Source organism: Aphidius gifuensis, linkage group LG5 (assembly GCF_014905175.1).
Source record: "Aphidius gifuensis isolate YNYX2018 linkage group LG5, ASM1490517v1, whole genome shotgun sequence".
In the NCBI taxonomy this organism is placed as follows: domain Eukaryota; kingdom Metazoa; phylum Arthropoda; class Insecta; order Hymenoptera; family Braconidae; genus Aphidius; species Aphidius gifuensis.
This window is the reverse complement of record NC_057792.1, coordinates 16,742,422-16,761,979: the sequence shown is the minus strand read 5'-3', so window position 1 is coordinate 16,761,979 and position 19,558 is coordinate 16,742,422. Positions and strand designations below refer to the sequence as shown.

Below are 19,558 nucleotides of genomic sequence, written 5' to 3'. Positions count from 1 at the left end.
GAATTTTCTCCCCTATACCACTCGAAATCATCCGTTAACAACGTAGTTATTTCATTCCCCTATTTTTCAACCTGATTTTTTTTCATTAATTTTCCCCATTTTTTATATTACTCTAATTTTAAATATTAAAAAAAAAAAATATACATTTATCTAGAATTTTTTAAATATCAAAAAAAATGAAAAATAAAATTCGTGGTAACATTTTTATTTTCAATTGAAAAAATTTTAATTTAAATTATAAATAGATTAAAATATTAAAATTTATATAAATTTTCAAAAAAAAAAAAAAGAAATATATATATTTAAAAAATTTCATTTAAATATTTTTGATATGTAAATTTTATTATGTAAATTTTTTTATTTCAATTTTTGTTTAATTTGTTTTTAAATATATTTTGAGTGTGAAATAATCAGGGTATTTGAAATTGTTTTAATTCACAATTAATTGGATGTTATACACCCTAGTGTTGTTATATTGTAGGTCGGTTTTTGACTTTGCCATATTATGAGAAAGGTTTCATCCACCTGCGAACCCAGTAGAAAAGCATAGTGGTGTGGCAGTCCATGTATTGTATTTATATATAAATATTAGTAACCTATATATGTGAAGGTTTATATTGTTGAATATATATATATTTAAATTGCATATATTGCCTCATCGAAGACATGCGCACCGACCCATGTATACGACAGGTGCGCGCCGGCAGATTCACCAAGTGCCACACAGTTTTGGGTAGGCAGGCGCACATACAACATCCGTTTTGTCAGTCAGTCGCCCGCGGGTTTATATCCCGTTCGGTCGCGTTATTATTTATCCAAATTGACAAATAACAACATCAACACAGTGATAAACAACATTTTTAAAAAATAACACACAAAAATTATTTTATTATTTTGTTAATTAAATTTTTATTTATCTTTCTTGTTTTTCATCCAAAAAAGTTTTTTATTATTCAATTTTTTTTCATTTGTTTTTATTGTTTTTTTATATTTTATTTTTTCATTTATTTTTTACCATGAGTTTTGACATTTTTGAGGAATTATAAAAAAAAACGTTGGCAAAGTGATGAATGAATAAACTAATTATTTATTTAAAACAAAAAAATTGTGAAAAATTTTATGTATCATTTATTTATTTTTCGAGACAGTTGTTGATGTGTATGATGAATTTATTTATTTTATTTTTTTGAATTAAAACAATAATTGTGAGTTTATGAAAGATCAAGTGATTAAATTAGTGGTTTATTTAAACTTGAGATTAAAAATGCAAGTTTTTATGTGTGAATTGTGAGATTATAATTAAGTTTTACGAAAAAAGTGGATAAAAGTATAATAATAGTAGTCTTGAGAGTTTTGTCTCAAATATATTTATTACTTTATTCGACAGAGAAGAAAATCCTTCTTAAGAAATTTTTTTTTTTTTTTTAAATCCGAAATGTTTTACGAGTATCATACCAATAGACCACTTTGATCTCAATCCTGGCTTGCACACGGCGATTAAATTGTACTTTTCTTTGAGAAAAAATATAAGTTACTTTTTCTTTTTTTTTATAAAATTTTAGTATATTTTTTTCTCTAATATCATTTACCGGTAAAATATATAAAATTTCACGAGTAATATTACTCATCATTTTGGAGAACCAATGATGGCAGTCTCATCAGCTATTTATCTAGTTCTTTCATCACAAATCCTCTTTGGAATTCTCGTCAACGGTGAGTTAATAAGAAATATAAAATTACATTAAATGTACTGAATAATCTTGCTCTGTTAAAGATTAAAAAAAATACTGCAAACATTCCCTTTTTTTTTCTCTAAAAAAAATTAAATACCTTGAGCTTTAATTTTCAATAAAAACTTATAAATAAAAAATACAGTTTATTTTTAAAATTCAAATAAAATACATAAAGATTTATTAAATATTTAAAAACAAATTATTAAATGGACTGACTAATCTTACTCTATTAAAAATATAAATTTACAAAACACTTAATCATTTATATTTTTATTACAAAAAAAAATTAAAAATTAAAATAAAGCTAATGAAAAATATTGAAAAATTAAATTATTAATTTTACTGAGTAATATTGTATTAAAAATATTTATTTAACTGTTATTTCATTGCAATAATTCCATTTAAAATTTATAAACAAATGTATTATTTATTATGAATATATTTTCATCAAAATATTTATAATAATAAATAATAATCAGTAAATTCAAAATAATATTTACAAATCTATTCGTGTATGCATGAGTTTTGTGTGAATTATATATTTAGATTTTTGAGAGCAGCTTATTTTTAAAAGCAGACAGTTGCAATTTTTAGATGATGATGATCTGAATAAGAGAATATTAAAACAAAAATTCGTGAATATAATATGACGAAGAATAAAATTGAGAAAGTAAAATAGAAAATAAAATTTCGAAATATTAAAAAAATGCTCTATTTGGTAATAAATATATTATAGATATACGATTAAAATCCAAGCTTCTATTGCCAAGTCATGTGTTTGTAATTCGAGTTATAATTACCAAACAGGTGCTTTTAATATTTATTTAACCGACATATCGTAAACATATATTTCGACCTACCACAATTCTCCCACCTCACTCCAAAATGAACATCAAATAAATCAGTGTTAATAATCGCTTCAACTCGCGTATATATATTTAAATCTAATATTTAATATAGAAATTATAATTTAAAAATAATTATCATAATTATCATTTAATCTTTATTCAATATTATTTTATTATTTTTACATTTTTCACAGTCATTTTAATATTATCATACTTTTTTTGTTCACTTGAATGACAATAAAAGAAAATGAATCCAACCGGAAAATTCATTTTTCTTTTGACAGTCCGGAAAATAGACAGATTCAAGAATTATAACCTTTTAAAAAAAAAAAAAAAAATTATGACTGTTCAAGAAAAGACGACAGATGAAAAGAACGTAAAATTTATACATGAGTTTTTAAAAGTTATCATTTTTTTTTTTATTTTTTCTTTTCTTTCTTTTTATATATAAAAAAAAAAATTAATTAATTTTCTTTTTTATTAAATAAATTATTATTATTATGTTTGTTTTTTTGGTTTGTAAAAATAATATAAAAGTAAACAATGAAAAAAAATAAATGAAAAAAATTTTTCAAGACTTTTCAGGTGTTTTCTATTATTTTTTCAAGTTAAAAAAGAAAAAAAAGGTAAAAAAAAAAAAATGAATAGAATAGTAAACAAAGTTGCTAGTATAATAAAATTGTACTTGGGTCACAAGTCATTAAACTCCTCTTATCAATCTCACTTGAGAAAGTTGAAATTAATATGTTTTTTTTTTTGTTTTAATTTCAGCAAGATTATATTTGAGTAGAAAAATTTGGAGATAATGTTAATTGAAATTTTTTAAAGTTTTATAAAATAATATTAATAATTATTTATTAAATAAATTAAAGCATATTATTTAAATATATATCTAAAAAAATTGTAGGAATATATGTATATAACACAGGAAACATTTACCACAGACGGAAATAATTACTTCGCTGATTCACACGATAATAATAATCAAAAACATACACTGTCTTCTTTTTTTATTATTTTTATGTTTTTTTTTTTCGCGTCTATTCAACGAGGTTTGAAGTCAAAAGGGTCGCAAAATAGTGTATGCAACTATATATCGTCCCAAGTGCCGAGAACAGAAATAGTTCACTTGGGAATAAAATGCGAACGAATAATCCCTGTGTGCGCTTATTATTCCAACGCGTTTGTGGACCATCGATGCAATTATTTTTCCACAACGCGGTGAACATATATATAGACATTCCATTTTTTTTTTTTATTCTAAGTTCATGATATTTTCCCATGCACACCTGCATAATAAAATGAAACTGTATAGAGTCATTGCTTTCGAATATAATTGCGTAAATTTAAAATATTATAATATTATTATTTTTTTTTTTTAAATTATGTTCAAATTAAAAATATATTCAATTAATTTTTAACAAGTTAATTGAAAATTTTAATATCAAAATTAAATATATGAAACTAATATTTCATACTTTTTTTTTTTTTTTTTTGAGTATCAATTAATTGTTATTTTAATTTTTTTTTTTTGCATTCCGACAAGAGCTTTTCATTATATAAAAAGTTGCAGAGTAAAAATTTTGTCTTTTTTTTTTTTACTTTTTTTACTCGACAATTCCATTATATGTTGGAAAACTCAAATGATTTTTTTTTTTTTTTTGTTAGTTTGTTTTGTTTTTTTTTTATTTTTAAATTCTTTTTGGTTTTTTTTTTTTATGTGTGTGTTTCGGTCTACACTTTGGAGAACAATTCCCACGCGTTTCACGGATGACGTACGCCATGTCTGAACTCTTGTGTGACGCTAGTAGTCTAATTTTATGGTGACAGATTTTTCGAATAAAATAATCATGTCACTGCAGGCACAAAAGTACCGAGGATTTAATTTTAATTTTTAATTTATACAATTTTTTTTTTTTTCACCATGTATGAAATCATAAATTGCAATTGATATTGGATAATTAAATCAAAAGCAATCGTCTCCGGCAATCACATTAAATTCACCACCAAAATAAAAGTTGAAAAAAAAAAAAACAACAACAATAAAATAAAAAAAATGAAAAAATTCACTGACCTAAATTCTTTTAATATCAATACGTGAAAAAAAAAAAAAAAAGAAATCAAATTCCATCAATATTTCACGAACCACTTTTTAAAATAAAATTGTAAAAATGAAAAAAATTCGACACAATATCGAACAATTTATTTGAAAATTTTATTTTCGATTGTTTGATTTAAAATAAATATAAATTTTTAAGTTGATATATTCAATATCTTACAACTGCTATTTAAATAAAATTATCTATTTAATTAATTTTCTTCAAATAGAATGGATAAACTAAAATATAAATTACCACAAATGTTACGTTAATTTTAGCTCAATCAATTGATGTCGATAACTTGATCAACAGTCATTAAAATACTATTGAATTTTTATAAAAAAGTTAAATTCTCATTTTAATTTTCCAACATTAAATTAATTGCAAAGTTGTGGTATTTAAATTCTGATTGACATTGTAAAGCCATGAAAAAGGATAAAACGAGAATTTATATATACAAAATTGTATATAAAAAAAGAGAGGTGTAAAATAGAACAAGCACACAAAAGACAATTGCTCTTACAACAAGAATACTATAGTGTTGAGCGGTGGTTTGAAGACTCAAGGCACGAACTCAATTCTCTGAACGCTAGAGGCACTACACCTATCCTATGTAACGCCATTGTTGAAGCCAAACTAGTGACTACAACCCGGTTACCATAGTTTGGATTAAGTTCCGAGACTCATTACTCCAACAACTAAACTATTTTTTTATTTTTATATTATCTTATTTTTCTATTATACAAGATAAAAAGTATTTCAAGATAAAAAACAAACTCATAACAAAATAAAAAAATTATATAAAAAAAAAAATAAAATATATATATGATGTGACACAGCATTATTCTCTTGACAGTTTTCAAACAAAAGATATTATAAAGATATTAAATTAAATAATAATAAAAATTATTTAAAAAAAAAAAAAAAAAAAGTTTGATAGAGTCAGATTTATCTTTTGAAATGTCAATAACTTTTTTCATTACTCGTGGGATTATTATGGCTTATTTTTTTTTTATAAATTATTTGATGATTATTGGGTTTTTTAAATTTTTTAAAAAAGTCACGATCTCTCAGGGGTAATCTAAAGCATCATATGAGTATTTTAAGAATTTTTACAGTTGCAAAATCAGTCAGTATAAAATTGTAAAAAAAAAAATCACTGACATGAATATTATTGTCAAGTAAAATATTTTCAATGATGCATATATTGGTCTATGTGTTGTACTGTAGAATAGGTTGCCCCGTGGGCAAAAACGACCTCGATTTTCAGCAAATGCAAATTACCATTAGCACACTAGGCGCCATTCTATTTTGTTTCATTCCATGCCAATTCACTGCGCTCCCTTGCGGCCAATGCACTACCACCCAGCTCTCGGCATATTCACTGACTTTTTGCGTGACAATTTTATTAATTTTTTTTAAAATTTTTTTTCACTGTACACACCCTTTATTTTTATCTAGCTTTTTTTTAAGTTAGGACAGAAAGTTATCTTGTATATTAAAAGAAATAAAATTTTTTAAAAAGTATAATCTTTCGATGCAAAATCTCTGCGATCTAGTGTCTTTATATTTATTCGTCTATTTTTTTTTTTTTTTTTTTTTGTAGCCCATTCTGGGATGAAAAAGTTGAGATTCACTTTGTCTCGTCTGCTTTATTCATTGCTCGAAGAAAATCCAATTTTATTGTTCGCCCTGAGGTGCCTCATTTACTCACTCGATTGGGTTAATCAACATTTTTATATACTTTTTTATATTTTATTATTTTTTTTTTTTACTTTTATTATTTTCGCGTGTGTATGTGGGCCTATTATTTTATGTTTTTGCTATTCACCACCTTTTATGTTCCACTTTAAGGTGGCTTTATGAAGTTCCGTTATTTATTTTTTTATATTGCATAATGGAAGATGATATATATTCTTTGAGTTTGTGCACGTCTTCCAGAGACAGTTCATGTTTTTCGGAATGATCAAATTTTGCATATGCCGAGAAAAATTTGCCACGAGTGCATACATGCTACTTACTTGGTTATACATTGGTGTGTCTTTTAGCAAATACCTGCTACCTCAATAACTATTCCTTCATAAAAACAAATAGTCAAAAAATTTAAAATAAAAAAATAATAAAATGTATATAAAAGAAAAGTTCCTACGCTTTCACTCGTTACAAGATTCTAGTTAAAAAAATAGAAAAAAAACAGTTCAAGTAAAGAAACAAAATGAAATAAAATGAAAAAAAAAAAAAAAAAGTTATTTATTCTCTAACGCGCGTATATTCCAGCATCCTTATTTCAGATAAGGATATAGAATTGTACCCAGACATTCCACTCGAGTCACGCTCATTCCACGTGACCAAAATAATTTGCCGCGAATTGAGAAGACCCCAAGTATTTTCTACTGGTATATAAAAGCTACATCTCTTTTATTTTTCATCATTTTCCTTAGTTGCATTTCTGCTTGTTTTTCTTTCTTCTTTTTTATCTATGATGATGGACCAATATTAAACTATTGACATATGCTTGAATTAGATAAAAAAATATGAGGAATAAAATCAGGGGAGTGGTTCAATTCAATAGCTTTTTTTGTTTCCATTTTATTATTTGATGAAGAAAAGTGGATTGGTGATAATGGGCCGAAAACCAAAACACGCAAGACACATAAGATATCCTGCGGAAATATATCAACGCCAGGAAGTTATATGTGGTTTTTTTATTTTTTTTATTTTTTTTTGGAGCCCATTGCCTTTTGTGTTTAGAAGCATAGACACTCTGAAGAATTTATATACATGTCTTATTTATTTTTTTTTATACTTTTTATATGCCTTTCACTCTGATGGCTCAATATAGAATAATATTCTAGTTCAACATTTCTCGCATCAAAACAATTCATGAATAAGAAAATATAAATATGTATTTTCATTTTTTATGTACATAAAATATTCCAAGGATATATAGCAACGCATTATTTTCGACGACATTGTGCGCGCTCATTATTGAAATAAATATTCTTCATGGTTGACAAACGACGACGAGTAGTAGTGGTGGTGCTGCTGCTGCTGCTGGATGAGACAGAGAAATTGATGAAAATAGATAAGGATCAATATAATATATATTTGACAGAAGTATTCTGATATATATTCATATTGATTTTATCTTGAATTTGGAATATTGCGTGTACACGACAAACATCAAATAAACTTGATTTGCACATATCAAGCTTATCCATATTGCTCTACCAAACTTGCTGCACTTTAAAATTATATTTTTATATTTTTCACAGTGAAACTTTGTAGTTTTATCCACTCAAAAGTTTTAGTATTAAAATCTCGTCACATATTTTTTCTTTACTACAACTTGATGTTATGAATATCTATATATTTTATTTTCAATAAATTAGTTTCTTTATCCTGAGAAAAACATTTGTAATTTTAATGAAAACTAATACTATTATGATGATGAAATTTTAATCATTTTTCATATGAATTTAAATTTAGTATTTCCATGAAATATTTACTTCAAAAATTATTTTAAAAATAATAATATCTTAATCCTGATATTCTATTTTAATATTTTTTTTTTATCATATTGTCTTTTTCTCTTGTCTGTAAAATAATTAAATTCACAAATTAAATATATTTCTTTCAAGTTAAAAAGTATTATTCATAGAAACTTTGGTAATTAGTTTTTTTTTTCAAATAAAAATAATAAAATAGCATTATTTTTTCTGCAAATGAATGAGAAAAATTATATGATAATTTAATAATAACAAAATATTTTTTTTTGACATCAAAAAAATTTAAAATTAAACGATAAAATTCAATTAGTTAATTTTATGTTAACATAAAAATTTTTTAATAACATTATTATAATTTTTCACTGCTATTTTTTCGTTGGAATTTCTCATTTCTCATGTAGAATCAACTTTTTCAACAATATTATACATACAGTGTATGGAAAATATATGAAAAAACTTCTTATCAAAAAAAAAGAACTTGAAGTGTCAAAGTATATGGGTAAAAAATTTTGAAAAATAGAAAAAAAAGGTCTATACGTAGAGAGAAAGAGAGAGAAATAGAGAATAAGCAAGAGTTTTTAAAAAACCCCAGGTCAATTGTGTCAATCCAATACTGTGCAGAGTTTTATTCTCGAGAGCAGCAAAGAATTCTGTGCCCAGCTATACTAGTATTCTCACCCCCATTTTATATATCATATACATATACACATACGTAGACACATAGACACCCCATATACATGCAATAGTATATTTGCAATAAAATCTATGTATGTATGTGTCGTTGTGCCCCGCTGAGCGCGTCTCGATGCACCATTCTCTTGCATCCCTGCGGCAGGGGTTTGTAGGAAAAACTGAAAAATAAAAAAAATATAAAAAATTTAAACAAAAAGGCTTTATAAAAAAAAAAAATTATATACAAATATATATATATATCAAGAGAGTGGAGATGATAGAAAGAAGGAAAAAAAAAACAAAAGAAGGTAGCAAAATAAAATGTGAGTAAAAAAAAAAGACGCGGGGTCGTTGCTCTGGTCCAAATGGCTTGGCCAGAGAAAATGACTGTGTTGCCTTTCCACCTCTTTTAATTTCCACCCCTCAGTCACCTCGTGCTCAGTGATCTGCAGAAACGAATTTAAAAAAAAAAATTATAGAAAACAAAAGATATATACTTTCAACAAAATAAAAGTTTAAACAAAAAAAAAAGATTTAGAAAGAAAAAATAAAAAAAAATTGAAATCTACCCCCTCGAGCCAATATTGCAATAATTGCATTGGAATTTTTTTTTTTTTTATATTTATTTTTTGCTATTATATTTATTTGTTTATTTATTTTTTTATTTTTTCTTCTCTGTACAAGTTAAGGAGTATTATAGAATGTCGATAAACTTAGAGAAGGAAAAAAAAAAAATTTCGTATAGATTTTTAAAAAGGTATATGAGTAAAATTCTTTTAAAAGTTTTTGTGGAAAATAACAAAACCGATATTCGTTAAACATGAAGAACAATTTCAAGATACTTAACTTAGAGCTAATATTCTACAACATTTTTAAAAAATATATTTCAATGTTTATGTTTTTTGTTAATTTATCATTATAAGCTTCATAAAATCCTGATAAATTTTTATTTTCATAAATACAACTCGTGAATCTCATTAAAATTCTTACAAAAAAAAAAAAAATAATAATACAATACATCTTTGCATGAGAGAAAAAAAAAATAAAACTATATATTTGTCGTATTTTTTTTATTTTAAAAAAGATAATAAAAATAAAATTAATGAGCCTCGACGTTAGTTAATGATTTTTCAACATTAAAAAAATAGTTATAAAAAAATCAGAACAGCTATTCCCACTTCATCATGTCCCCATTTTTCATCCAGTTCTCTGGGCTAGTACGAATCGGACAATTAGCAGGCATACTTTTCTAGAAATTTAATTAACCCCTCGTGCGACCCAGAGTGAGAAAGATAAAGCCAAGAGTAAAGACAAAGAAAAAAAAAAAAAAAGAAAAAATACTAAAGAATAAAAAGAGAGAAAGATAGTTGGCTCAACACAGAGTGCCTCAGCGTGAATTAGACTATAGATGGCTCATTTATTATAACGCAAAGCCGGTCACGTCAACGGGGGGATGACGGAAGTAACTTAAAAATCAACCAAGAGGAAGAAACAGCATCATCTAAGTAAAAAAAAGTATAAGAAGATGAACAAGAAGAAGATGAAGAAGAAGTGTAGTGGAAGGTAGCTGAGTAAGGTGTCAAGGGGTTATCTAAAACCCAGTGTTATATGTTCACCAGCTATGAATTATTACGTAGCACACGCCAACGTGTAAAAGAGACATCTTGATCATTAATTAATTAGTCAATTTTAATGTATGAAAATCCACTTAAGTTGGGTTACTTGAATAATATCAATATATATATATATGTACAAAGACATATACTAGTGTTAAGTATGCATTGAGCCTATCGCATATAAAGCTTCCAAAAAGCTTTATATATTATAATCCAAAAACCATTTGTGGATGATAGTAGATGAGAGGACAGTAATATGTGTGAATAAGAGAAAATGAAGAGAAAGTACCATAGAGAAAATCAAGCTCTAGCTTTTGGCTTACCACACATGAACACACACACATACACGGTCAAGGCTTTTAACGATTTTTCCACGTGAGTTAAATAGTACCTTGAAATAGTCGCACATAAATAAGATTTATTGGTACGGTGGATGATGATGGGATTTGGTAAATCACCATTTTGATAAATTCACCATTGCCTCAAAAAAAAAAAAAGAAGAGGGTGAGTGCAAAAAAAAAAAAATGGTAAATAGTCCGTGGATGAATGTTTTGAAGACAACTTAACAATTCAACTTGCGAATGAAACACAAAGTATAGAAAACAAAAAAAAAAAATAATATAAGAAAGTTGGCTAACGTAATCTGCTGTGATTTGTTCAATCTTCCCATAGGCATGAACCCTTGGCTATGGTATGGGTATACTATCAACAATCCCGTGGGACCGATTGTATTCTATTCCGGTGAATAATTCAACACGGTCTCTCTTCTTCCTGGCAGTGTTTCGTTGATTCTATGACTCTCCTTCTTTTTTGTTTTGTTTTTTTTTTTTCTGTATCTTTAGTTTTTGTTGTCGCTGCTTTTACTATGTTTACACTACTTTGACAATATATACTGTGTATATAATAGTCAACTGGATATATACCTGTACACATAGCTTACCTTACAACACAAACGAGTATCGAAACTTTACTGTCAATCTGTTTATTTACCCAATCCAATAAAAGAGGAAAAAAAAAATTATCTATTTTCTTTTATTGAATTGTATCAAAACGCATATTTTTTTTTGAGAAAAATAAAATGACACTGTCAAGTTTTACATCTTCAAAAAATCAGTAAATTTTTTTATATATTTTATTTTTCAAACTTTTCAAATACTAATTATTTCCTTTTTTTTCTTGTGTTTTTTGCGTGACTTGTTTTACATTCGTGATGATAAACAAATGCGTGATGCAAAATTATTTTTACTATTCTTTACAGTTTTCTTTTGATACCAGCTAACATTGTGAACATTTTTTTTATTATTTAATATTATTTTCTCTTCATTGGCTTATCAAAATCCACGATCTATCGAGTTTTCTGTCACGTTGTTTAGTTTAGTATCTGTGTGTTGGTTGTATTATACCCTCGAGGGTCTCTCATATACCCATAAACAAATATATACACCTACACAAACACACATCTATATAGGTATATATAAATAGGCTGATATATATTAATGCATTATGAGTACACATATATATACACAAAGTACGATACTCACGCTATGTTGTATCTCAACACAATAGGTTTGCATTGGGTGCAACACAATTTTCAATTAATTTGAAACTCTCTATGCCTCTTGTCTCTGTCTCTCTTTTTCGAAAAACAAGTCGACCGATTAACGTGCTCTCACGTACAGTTTAGCCAAGGGGTTTATACTATATATACTACTAGATTGGCCCAGTTCACGCGATCTAGAAAATACATATATATGTATTTAACAACTGATGATGGGAACTACTAAAACTATATAGACGATCAGTTTTCGTAAAACGCAATTGTGAAATCAGACTTTAAAGTTTTTTTTTTTTTTTTTTTTCCTATTATACTTGTGATTTATATTATCTTGAAATATATCCAGTAATCAAACAATGACTTGTACTAATTATTGAAATTAATATTATTTTTGTATATGTCTGAAAAATTCATTTTTTATTTTTTATCATGGAGGGGAGAGAGGTCTTTGACTCTGATCACGACAAGCTTTATTCAATTAAAACTTAAAAAATCATTGAAATTATTTTTTGAATAAAATACCTTTGGTGATATTTAAATTCATAATCAAGCTTTTTTTTTTTGTCTAGTTTTAATTGCAATTATAATGATTTTTGTGTTAATTAAAAAAAAAAATGATAACATTATCAAGAAGAGTTGGGAAAAGAAATTAATTTGTCAAGCTTCTTTTTCAGATAAATTATCTTTTTTTTTTTTTTTTTTACTTGAACAGGTATAAATTTAGAATAAAAAAAGCTGCTAGTTTTATTTATCAAATTTCATTCTTTTCTTATATATATTATTTCCTATTCAAAAAAATAAATAAATTGAAAATCAATATACATTAGAAAATTTTTTTCTCAATACAAAATTTAAAAAGAGAATAAAAAAAAAAAAAAACCCTTTAGCACACTACCCATGTACCACCAATACTTTTAACTTGGCATTTTCATTTGTGAAGACTTTTGTTGAAAGAAAGTTGCCTTTGTTTTCTAGCATATCGGTTCTTTTATATATAAAAGCACCAGCAATATTGCTCAATCTTTTTTTCTATTTTTAATATTATTTTTTTTCTGATATCACAACTAGTTTTCCATTGCGATCTGATTTTATTTCATTTTTATGATTTTTTATTTTTCTATTTTTTTTTTTTTTTTCTGTTTTTATATATATATTTTTCTTTTTCTTTTCTCGTCAATTTTCTCCTCCTTTATCTTGTCGTTTGTACTTTCGTCTTACTGAAGAACTCAACGCCCCGAAAATTGTCGTCAATAACAAGCGACAGCAAAGAGGCGGTGCATGGAAACGACAAGTCAAAGAACAACGACCGTGAATTGATCTTTTTCACTGTGTTATTAGTCAACAAATCATAAGAACAAATTCATTTTTTTTTTCCCCATTTAATCTATTTCCCATTATTATTATTTAAATAAAACTATTTTTCTTTTTTTAAATACCCAGTTGATTAATTAACTTTAGTTTTTTATTTTTATTTCACATGGTTAGATAGTCATATATAGATTATAAGGATAAATTAATTTTATTATAAAAACCGGATGTGTTTTGATGCGTATTTTGGCCCGAAGGCAATGTGTTCCCACAGTGGCTTCTTCTTCTTGTACATATATATACATGTATCTCACCCTTATGTATATTATTCGGGCAACGTCACGTTTACTTCCATCTGAGGTCAGCTCAATGTTTTCTCATGCGTACTTCCGCCTCCTCCGGCATTCTCACTCTTCCATTTTTAGGCGGGAAGGGGTTACAATCTTCTTCAACACACATATAGGTATATATTAAACAAACAATATACCATATATCTGTGTGTATATATAAAACCATACGTGACTTTTACCTTGTGGATATATATAAAAAAAATAAAATAAAAAAGAACAAAAAAACACCTACTAAAGAAAATAATACACGACCTTGTTTTTTAACCCACACCCTACTTAACGTCATGGTTATATTCGCATTTCACCAAAAGAATACAAAATTTTTATGTCATCAATTTGTTTTAAAATTTTACTACTATTTATATATAATATTTTCAAAAAAAAAATCCAATTTAAAACCGCAAGTAGTTTATTTTTAATTTAATTTTTTATTATCATCCGACAAAAATTTATTACAAAATTTTTTTAAATAATTTTATTTAAAAAAAAAAAATTATTATTCAACATATTGAATAATTCATATGAAAAGTTCAAAATATTTAAACATAGTTTTTTGTTTCTTTTGTATTTAAATTTATATATGAGCGAAAATGGAAAAAATAATTTTTTTTTTCTTCTAAATCTTGAATCATTGGGAACAATTAAAGCAATGTTTATCGTCCATCGGATTGGTCGGCACAAAGCTTAAAAAGCCCTCTCGAGTTTTCATGTGATATATAATATATATATACCTATATTTATTTTATATTTTATTGCTTGTGCAGTATACTGCGGGATTCGTGGCTTTCGCGAATTCTAGAACCAACAAAAGCAAAAAAAAAATTGAAAATAAAAATTAAAAAACAAAATATATAATAGTGGATGGAAAAACAAAATAAAAAAAAAAAAAAAAGAGACAATACAGACCGGATATTAACCGATTTGGAAAACGTTAATCGAAACGATTTATTGGATGGTTGGTTGGCCAACCGAGCGGGTACTGTATCAATTTTATCGTTGGGAGATGTGCCCTCAGTTCAAATACTAGATGAAATGCACACAAGTGGTAGGAGAGAGTATATCTATACAAACATATATACCAAAAAATAGTCATACTGTCATTAATGATTTATTTGTATGAGATTTTTTTTTTTCATTTTTATTTGCTGTTGAATTTTAATATCATTGACTGAGTATATTTCAAATTCTAATAAATTTTTTTTTGATTTTTTTACTGCTTTTTTTTTTTTTTTGAATATATACATAAATTTTTTTATTTTGTTATATATTTTTTATTTTTATTTTCTCGAGAGAGATATAGAGAAACGTTCACTCGCCATGAAATATTAAAGCGTGCTTTATGGTCACGGGCTTGCATGTTGCTTTTAAAATATGTCATGTTTCCGGTTCATCTAACACGTAATTTATTTGATCGCTAAACTTGAAATCTGCAAAAAAAAAAAAAATTCTATTTTTTTCAATTTATGAAAGTAGTAAAAATAAAAATTTCATATAAATATTATTTATTTTTTTTTTTTCATCTTTATTATGCGAATATAATTCTTATGGGAATAATTTTTTCTATTCAATATTATTTTTACTGTTAAAATATTCCATAATTTTATATATACGACGAAATAATTATTTGATAAAATTAAAAAATAAAAAAACATAATCAAGCTGCGTGTTTAAAATATTTTAAATACATTATTAATAAATATGAAATTTTAAAACTATATACGTTTTCCGGTTTATGTAATTTTATTAACATGATTAAAATGATAATATTTTAGTTTTCATTTATTATAATATTTCATAATAAAAGTTTTATTAAAGAATTTGCAATATATTTCAAAAAGGAGAATATTCTCAAGTTAAATTTTAATTTAAATATATTTTATTTTTTTATGAATATTTAATTTATTCGTGTTATTTAATTAAATTTTATCAATTGAAAAGACATTTAATCAACGATTTTGGTATACGAAAAATGTCGAGTACTTGTTCATATTGGATATAGTAAAATGTATAATAGAAAATTATAATTTTGTTGAAAAAGACATGCATCAGAAAATTCAATCAAGTATGATTATCAGTTATAAAAGTGAAACGTTAGATAAAAAATATATATACACAAGTAGGATCTATGTGTAAATGTATATATTAAGATTGTGAAATTTTCAGTGTCTTGGTAAATTTAAGATATATCTTGTCTCGAGGGGTTAGAGCGTATATACATTGTGAGATGTCATTAAGTTTTGTAGATTGAACATACCAAATCAAAAAAAATAAAATAAGAATCGATTTCATCTTCAAGAACAATGTATATCCAATCCATATACATGTATGGTGTATATGTATGTGTGCAGATTAAGTTGCAAGGAATTCGTCTCGCCGCGACCTCCACCTATTTTAGTACCACACGGTACAAAATTGGCGATGCGCCATTTCTGACGAATATATACCAAAACGCCCTACGACAGATTCACAGAAACCCTGTCATCGCTTCAGAAAGCCACATGGCTTATTCATCCAATATATATATTATTACAATATAACACAATGATATCATCTTTTTATTTTATCCATTACATCACCTGTTAAACATTATTATTTATTTATTTATTTTTACTTGAAATTGCAATATTATTTTATAAAATTTATTTGTTTTTTATTCATATGCTTTCGTTATACTTCGTTAAATTATATAAATTTAATTTTTCTTTTTATTAACAAATAATATTACTTGTGATTTAAAAAACAAAAAAGATCAAAGTAAATAATTTTTTTATTTTATTCATAATTTAACTTGTTTATATTATATGAACTATAAAAAATTATTTGGCACCAAAAATAATAGTAAAACCTCATATTCAATAATTTATTTAAATGAGAAATAAAAATATAGGAAAATTCAATTTATTTTTCATCAATTCAAAAGTTTTCAACAATGTAAACAAGTTAAAGATTTGTATAAATTGCTCACACTGAGCTGATTTCTCTTACCAAGTTTGCCAAACCAATAGTTGAGTTGTAAGCTAACAAGTCAAACGACTCGTACAGTAAAAAAAATAGTATATAGAAAATTTTTACTGGCGTTAAAAATATTACAAATACATTTATGGTTACAATGCATATGTACATATATAATTCAAACTTACTTTTCCATCCAATCTTCACTATTGCCAAGTCAAAAAATAACAAAAACTTTTAACAAAATAAATCGACACATCGGCTAGAAATGCTTTGTAACTGACCTCACACACATTTGTATATTTTTTTTATCTAAAAAAAAAAAACGAAAAGAAAAAAGAATGGTTTTTATTTCTTTGTCTTTTTCATCATCATTATTTATCTCTGTATTTGGTTATTTTATTTTAATCAAATACATACACACAATAAAATCATGAATCTCATATTGGAATTTTGCCAAATCACGTGATACCACATCTGCATTTCCTATACCTTCAAAACTAAAATAGCATTTGAAAATCAAATTCCCACTTGAAATTTCCAGCTCACACTATCGTCATAATTATCATCAACAACATCATCATCGTCATTTATCTCGTTCTCATAATCAAAATCTATATTTCTCTTATTGTAAATTTTCATTCAAATATCATCCACCAATACATTGAATAATAGAAAATCAAAATTACCTTATTTAACAAACCGCAAATCAATATTAATAATTGTCAATGTACACATAAATAACTAATTAAAATATACCATAAGCTTTTTCATAATACTATTAAAATTTAAATTATTAACAACACTAATTACTTGAACAAAAAATAAATAAATCATCATTTTTCTATTAAATATAATTTAAAAGACATTATAATATATATTTTGTCATCCCATAATTATTATCTGATAATTTATAATTATCATTATTTAATGCTGGTAAAATTTATCATCTAAATTTATACAAATATCATGTTTCCATGAAAGTAAAATGAATATAATTTTCTATTAATATTATAATGGAATATTTATTTATTTATTAAATTTAATAAATAATGTTATTAATATTATTATTTTTTTTTCGATTTTGTTTGATGATATATTGATTATACAATATTAATAATATTAAAAAATATTCCCACGATATATATTTATTGATATGTGATGCATCAATGGGCATAAATATGTGAGTTTATGTCGAGGTTATCCCAGGTGTATATTTCATGGTGTTACGGCTTCACGCATCGGTGTTGCTTGTACATATATGAAACGTGATACATTGGATTAGTGTCACCAGGGCCTTTGCATATTGCTCTGTCGGTCTCCATTAAGTCACTCGTATATTTAAACATCACTGATGAACACACATCGTTTAATATTATATATTCATTCACACAAAAAAACTCATATTCTCTCACAATTCATGACATCAAAAGAACTTTTCGTTATTAAATTCATACAAACAATTAAAAATTTCAATTCTTTTTTTTTTAATATTTTTAATTTTCATTATTTTGTGAAGAATAACGACCATTTTTTTTTTTTTTTTTCGCTAGAAAGAAATTTTAAATTAAATAGTTTTATACTACTACTTATAGTAAAATTGTCGCTAAAACTTTGCAATCTGCTTTTGGAGCAAGTTATTACTTGAGTGTATATGGTAACGATCATTATACATCTTACGAATGCTCGGTAAAAGTTTTTGGTTTTTGAGCAAATAAATTACCAACGGATACGATCTGACTCTTACTCTCGCTCACTAGACTTGTTATATATACTTGTTATAATACTTGTATAATATTTTCAAAATGCTGCATACCTATAAAAACTCTTGCCACCAGTCAGACAGTCACAAAATGCACACATATATATGAAGAATTGCGGTTGAAAAGAAGGGTGGCCTTAGTGAACTAGGAAAAGTAAATAACTTGAATTAAATAAAAAAAAAAAATAAATAACATTGAATTTAATAAAATTACATAGAGTCATAAAGTTTGATAAATTTAACAATGATAATTTATTTTTATAAAATGATATTGTTCATTAAAAAAATACGTGTCAGTGGTTTTTCGAAAAATATTATTTAAAAAATAAATTTAATCAATAAAAATATGAAGATTATAAAATGATTTAATTTTTTTTCAATACACAGATAATATTATTTTTTTTCATTCAATGATACATTGGTTTATAAAATTAATAACACATTGGTATTCAGTGTAATGAATAAAACTTGCAAATACAACGGTATACAAATTTTGTGGTTAAAGCAGTAAATTATATTGTTTGACAAAATTGCATTGACACATTTGTATAAATAACAAAAAAAAAAAAATTAAAAATTGAATATAATAATAATTTATCAATGTTATCGAATGAAGAGTTGAATTATTGATTGGGCTCAGAGCCAGATTGTCAGTGTATCAGTGAGGCTCAATAGTAATACTTGTTGGCTTGTATGATTACATCTAATTTTGTATATTCACACGTTGACAATTTGCAATGTGAAATGAACAATTGAATTGATCTATCACAATTCAAATGATCATAGTAGTTATAGAACAATGAAATTGAATTATTATTGTCTTCGTTTTTTTTGTTCTGTTCATTGAATTATTCAAGATGACATATAAAAAAAAAAGAAAAATTAATTGAATAAAAAAAAGAAAATAAATTAAATAAAAAAATAGGGAAAATAAAAATAAAATGGAAATAAAAGAATAGAGGAAAAGTAATACAACCCTATATAGTCGATGAAATAAAGCATCCAAGATACGATGTGCTGTGTTCAAAGAATCTGCAAGGTACAATACTGAGATCAATGATCCAGAGCTTATTATTCGAAATCCATTGTAAGCCCAAGGATATACATCAATTCTACCCTCTTTTTTTATTTTTTTTATTTTTATTTTTTTCTTA

At 25.3% G+C, this 19,558-nt stretch overlaps 1 protein-coding gene across 5 annotated transcripts in view; it reads left to right on the top strand.

Moving 5' to 3' along the window:
- Window positions 1-723: 723 nt before the first annotated feature.
- Window positions 724-19,558, top strand: part of LOC122857956 (hemicentin-1) — a 62,819-nt gene continuing 43,984 nt past the window's right edge. For 3 of the 5 annotated variants that reach the window (XR_006374269.1, XM_044160530.1, XM_044160531.1), the window contains exon 1: window positions 745-1,713. Coding sequence is in view for 4 of the 5 variants with exons in the window: in XM_044160530.1 (XP_044016465.1) it covers window positions 1,644-1,713 (70 nt within the window). In the remaining variant the exon portion in view is untranslated. Of the gene's footprint in view, window positions 1,714-19,558 lie in introns of all 5 variants that reach the window. The other 2 variants (XM_044160528.1, XM_044160532.1) reach the window with 1 other exon arrangement.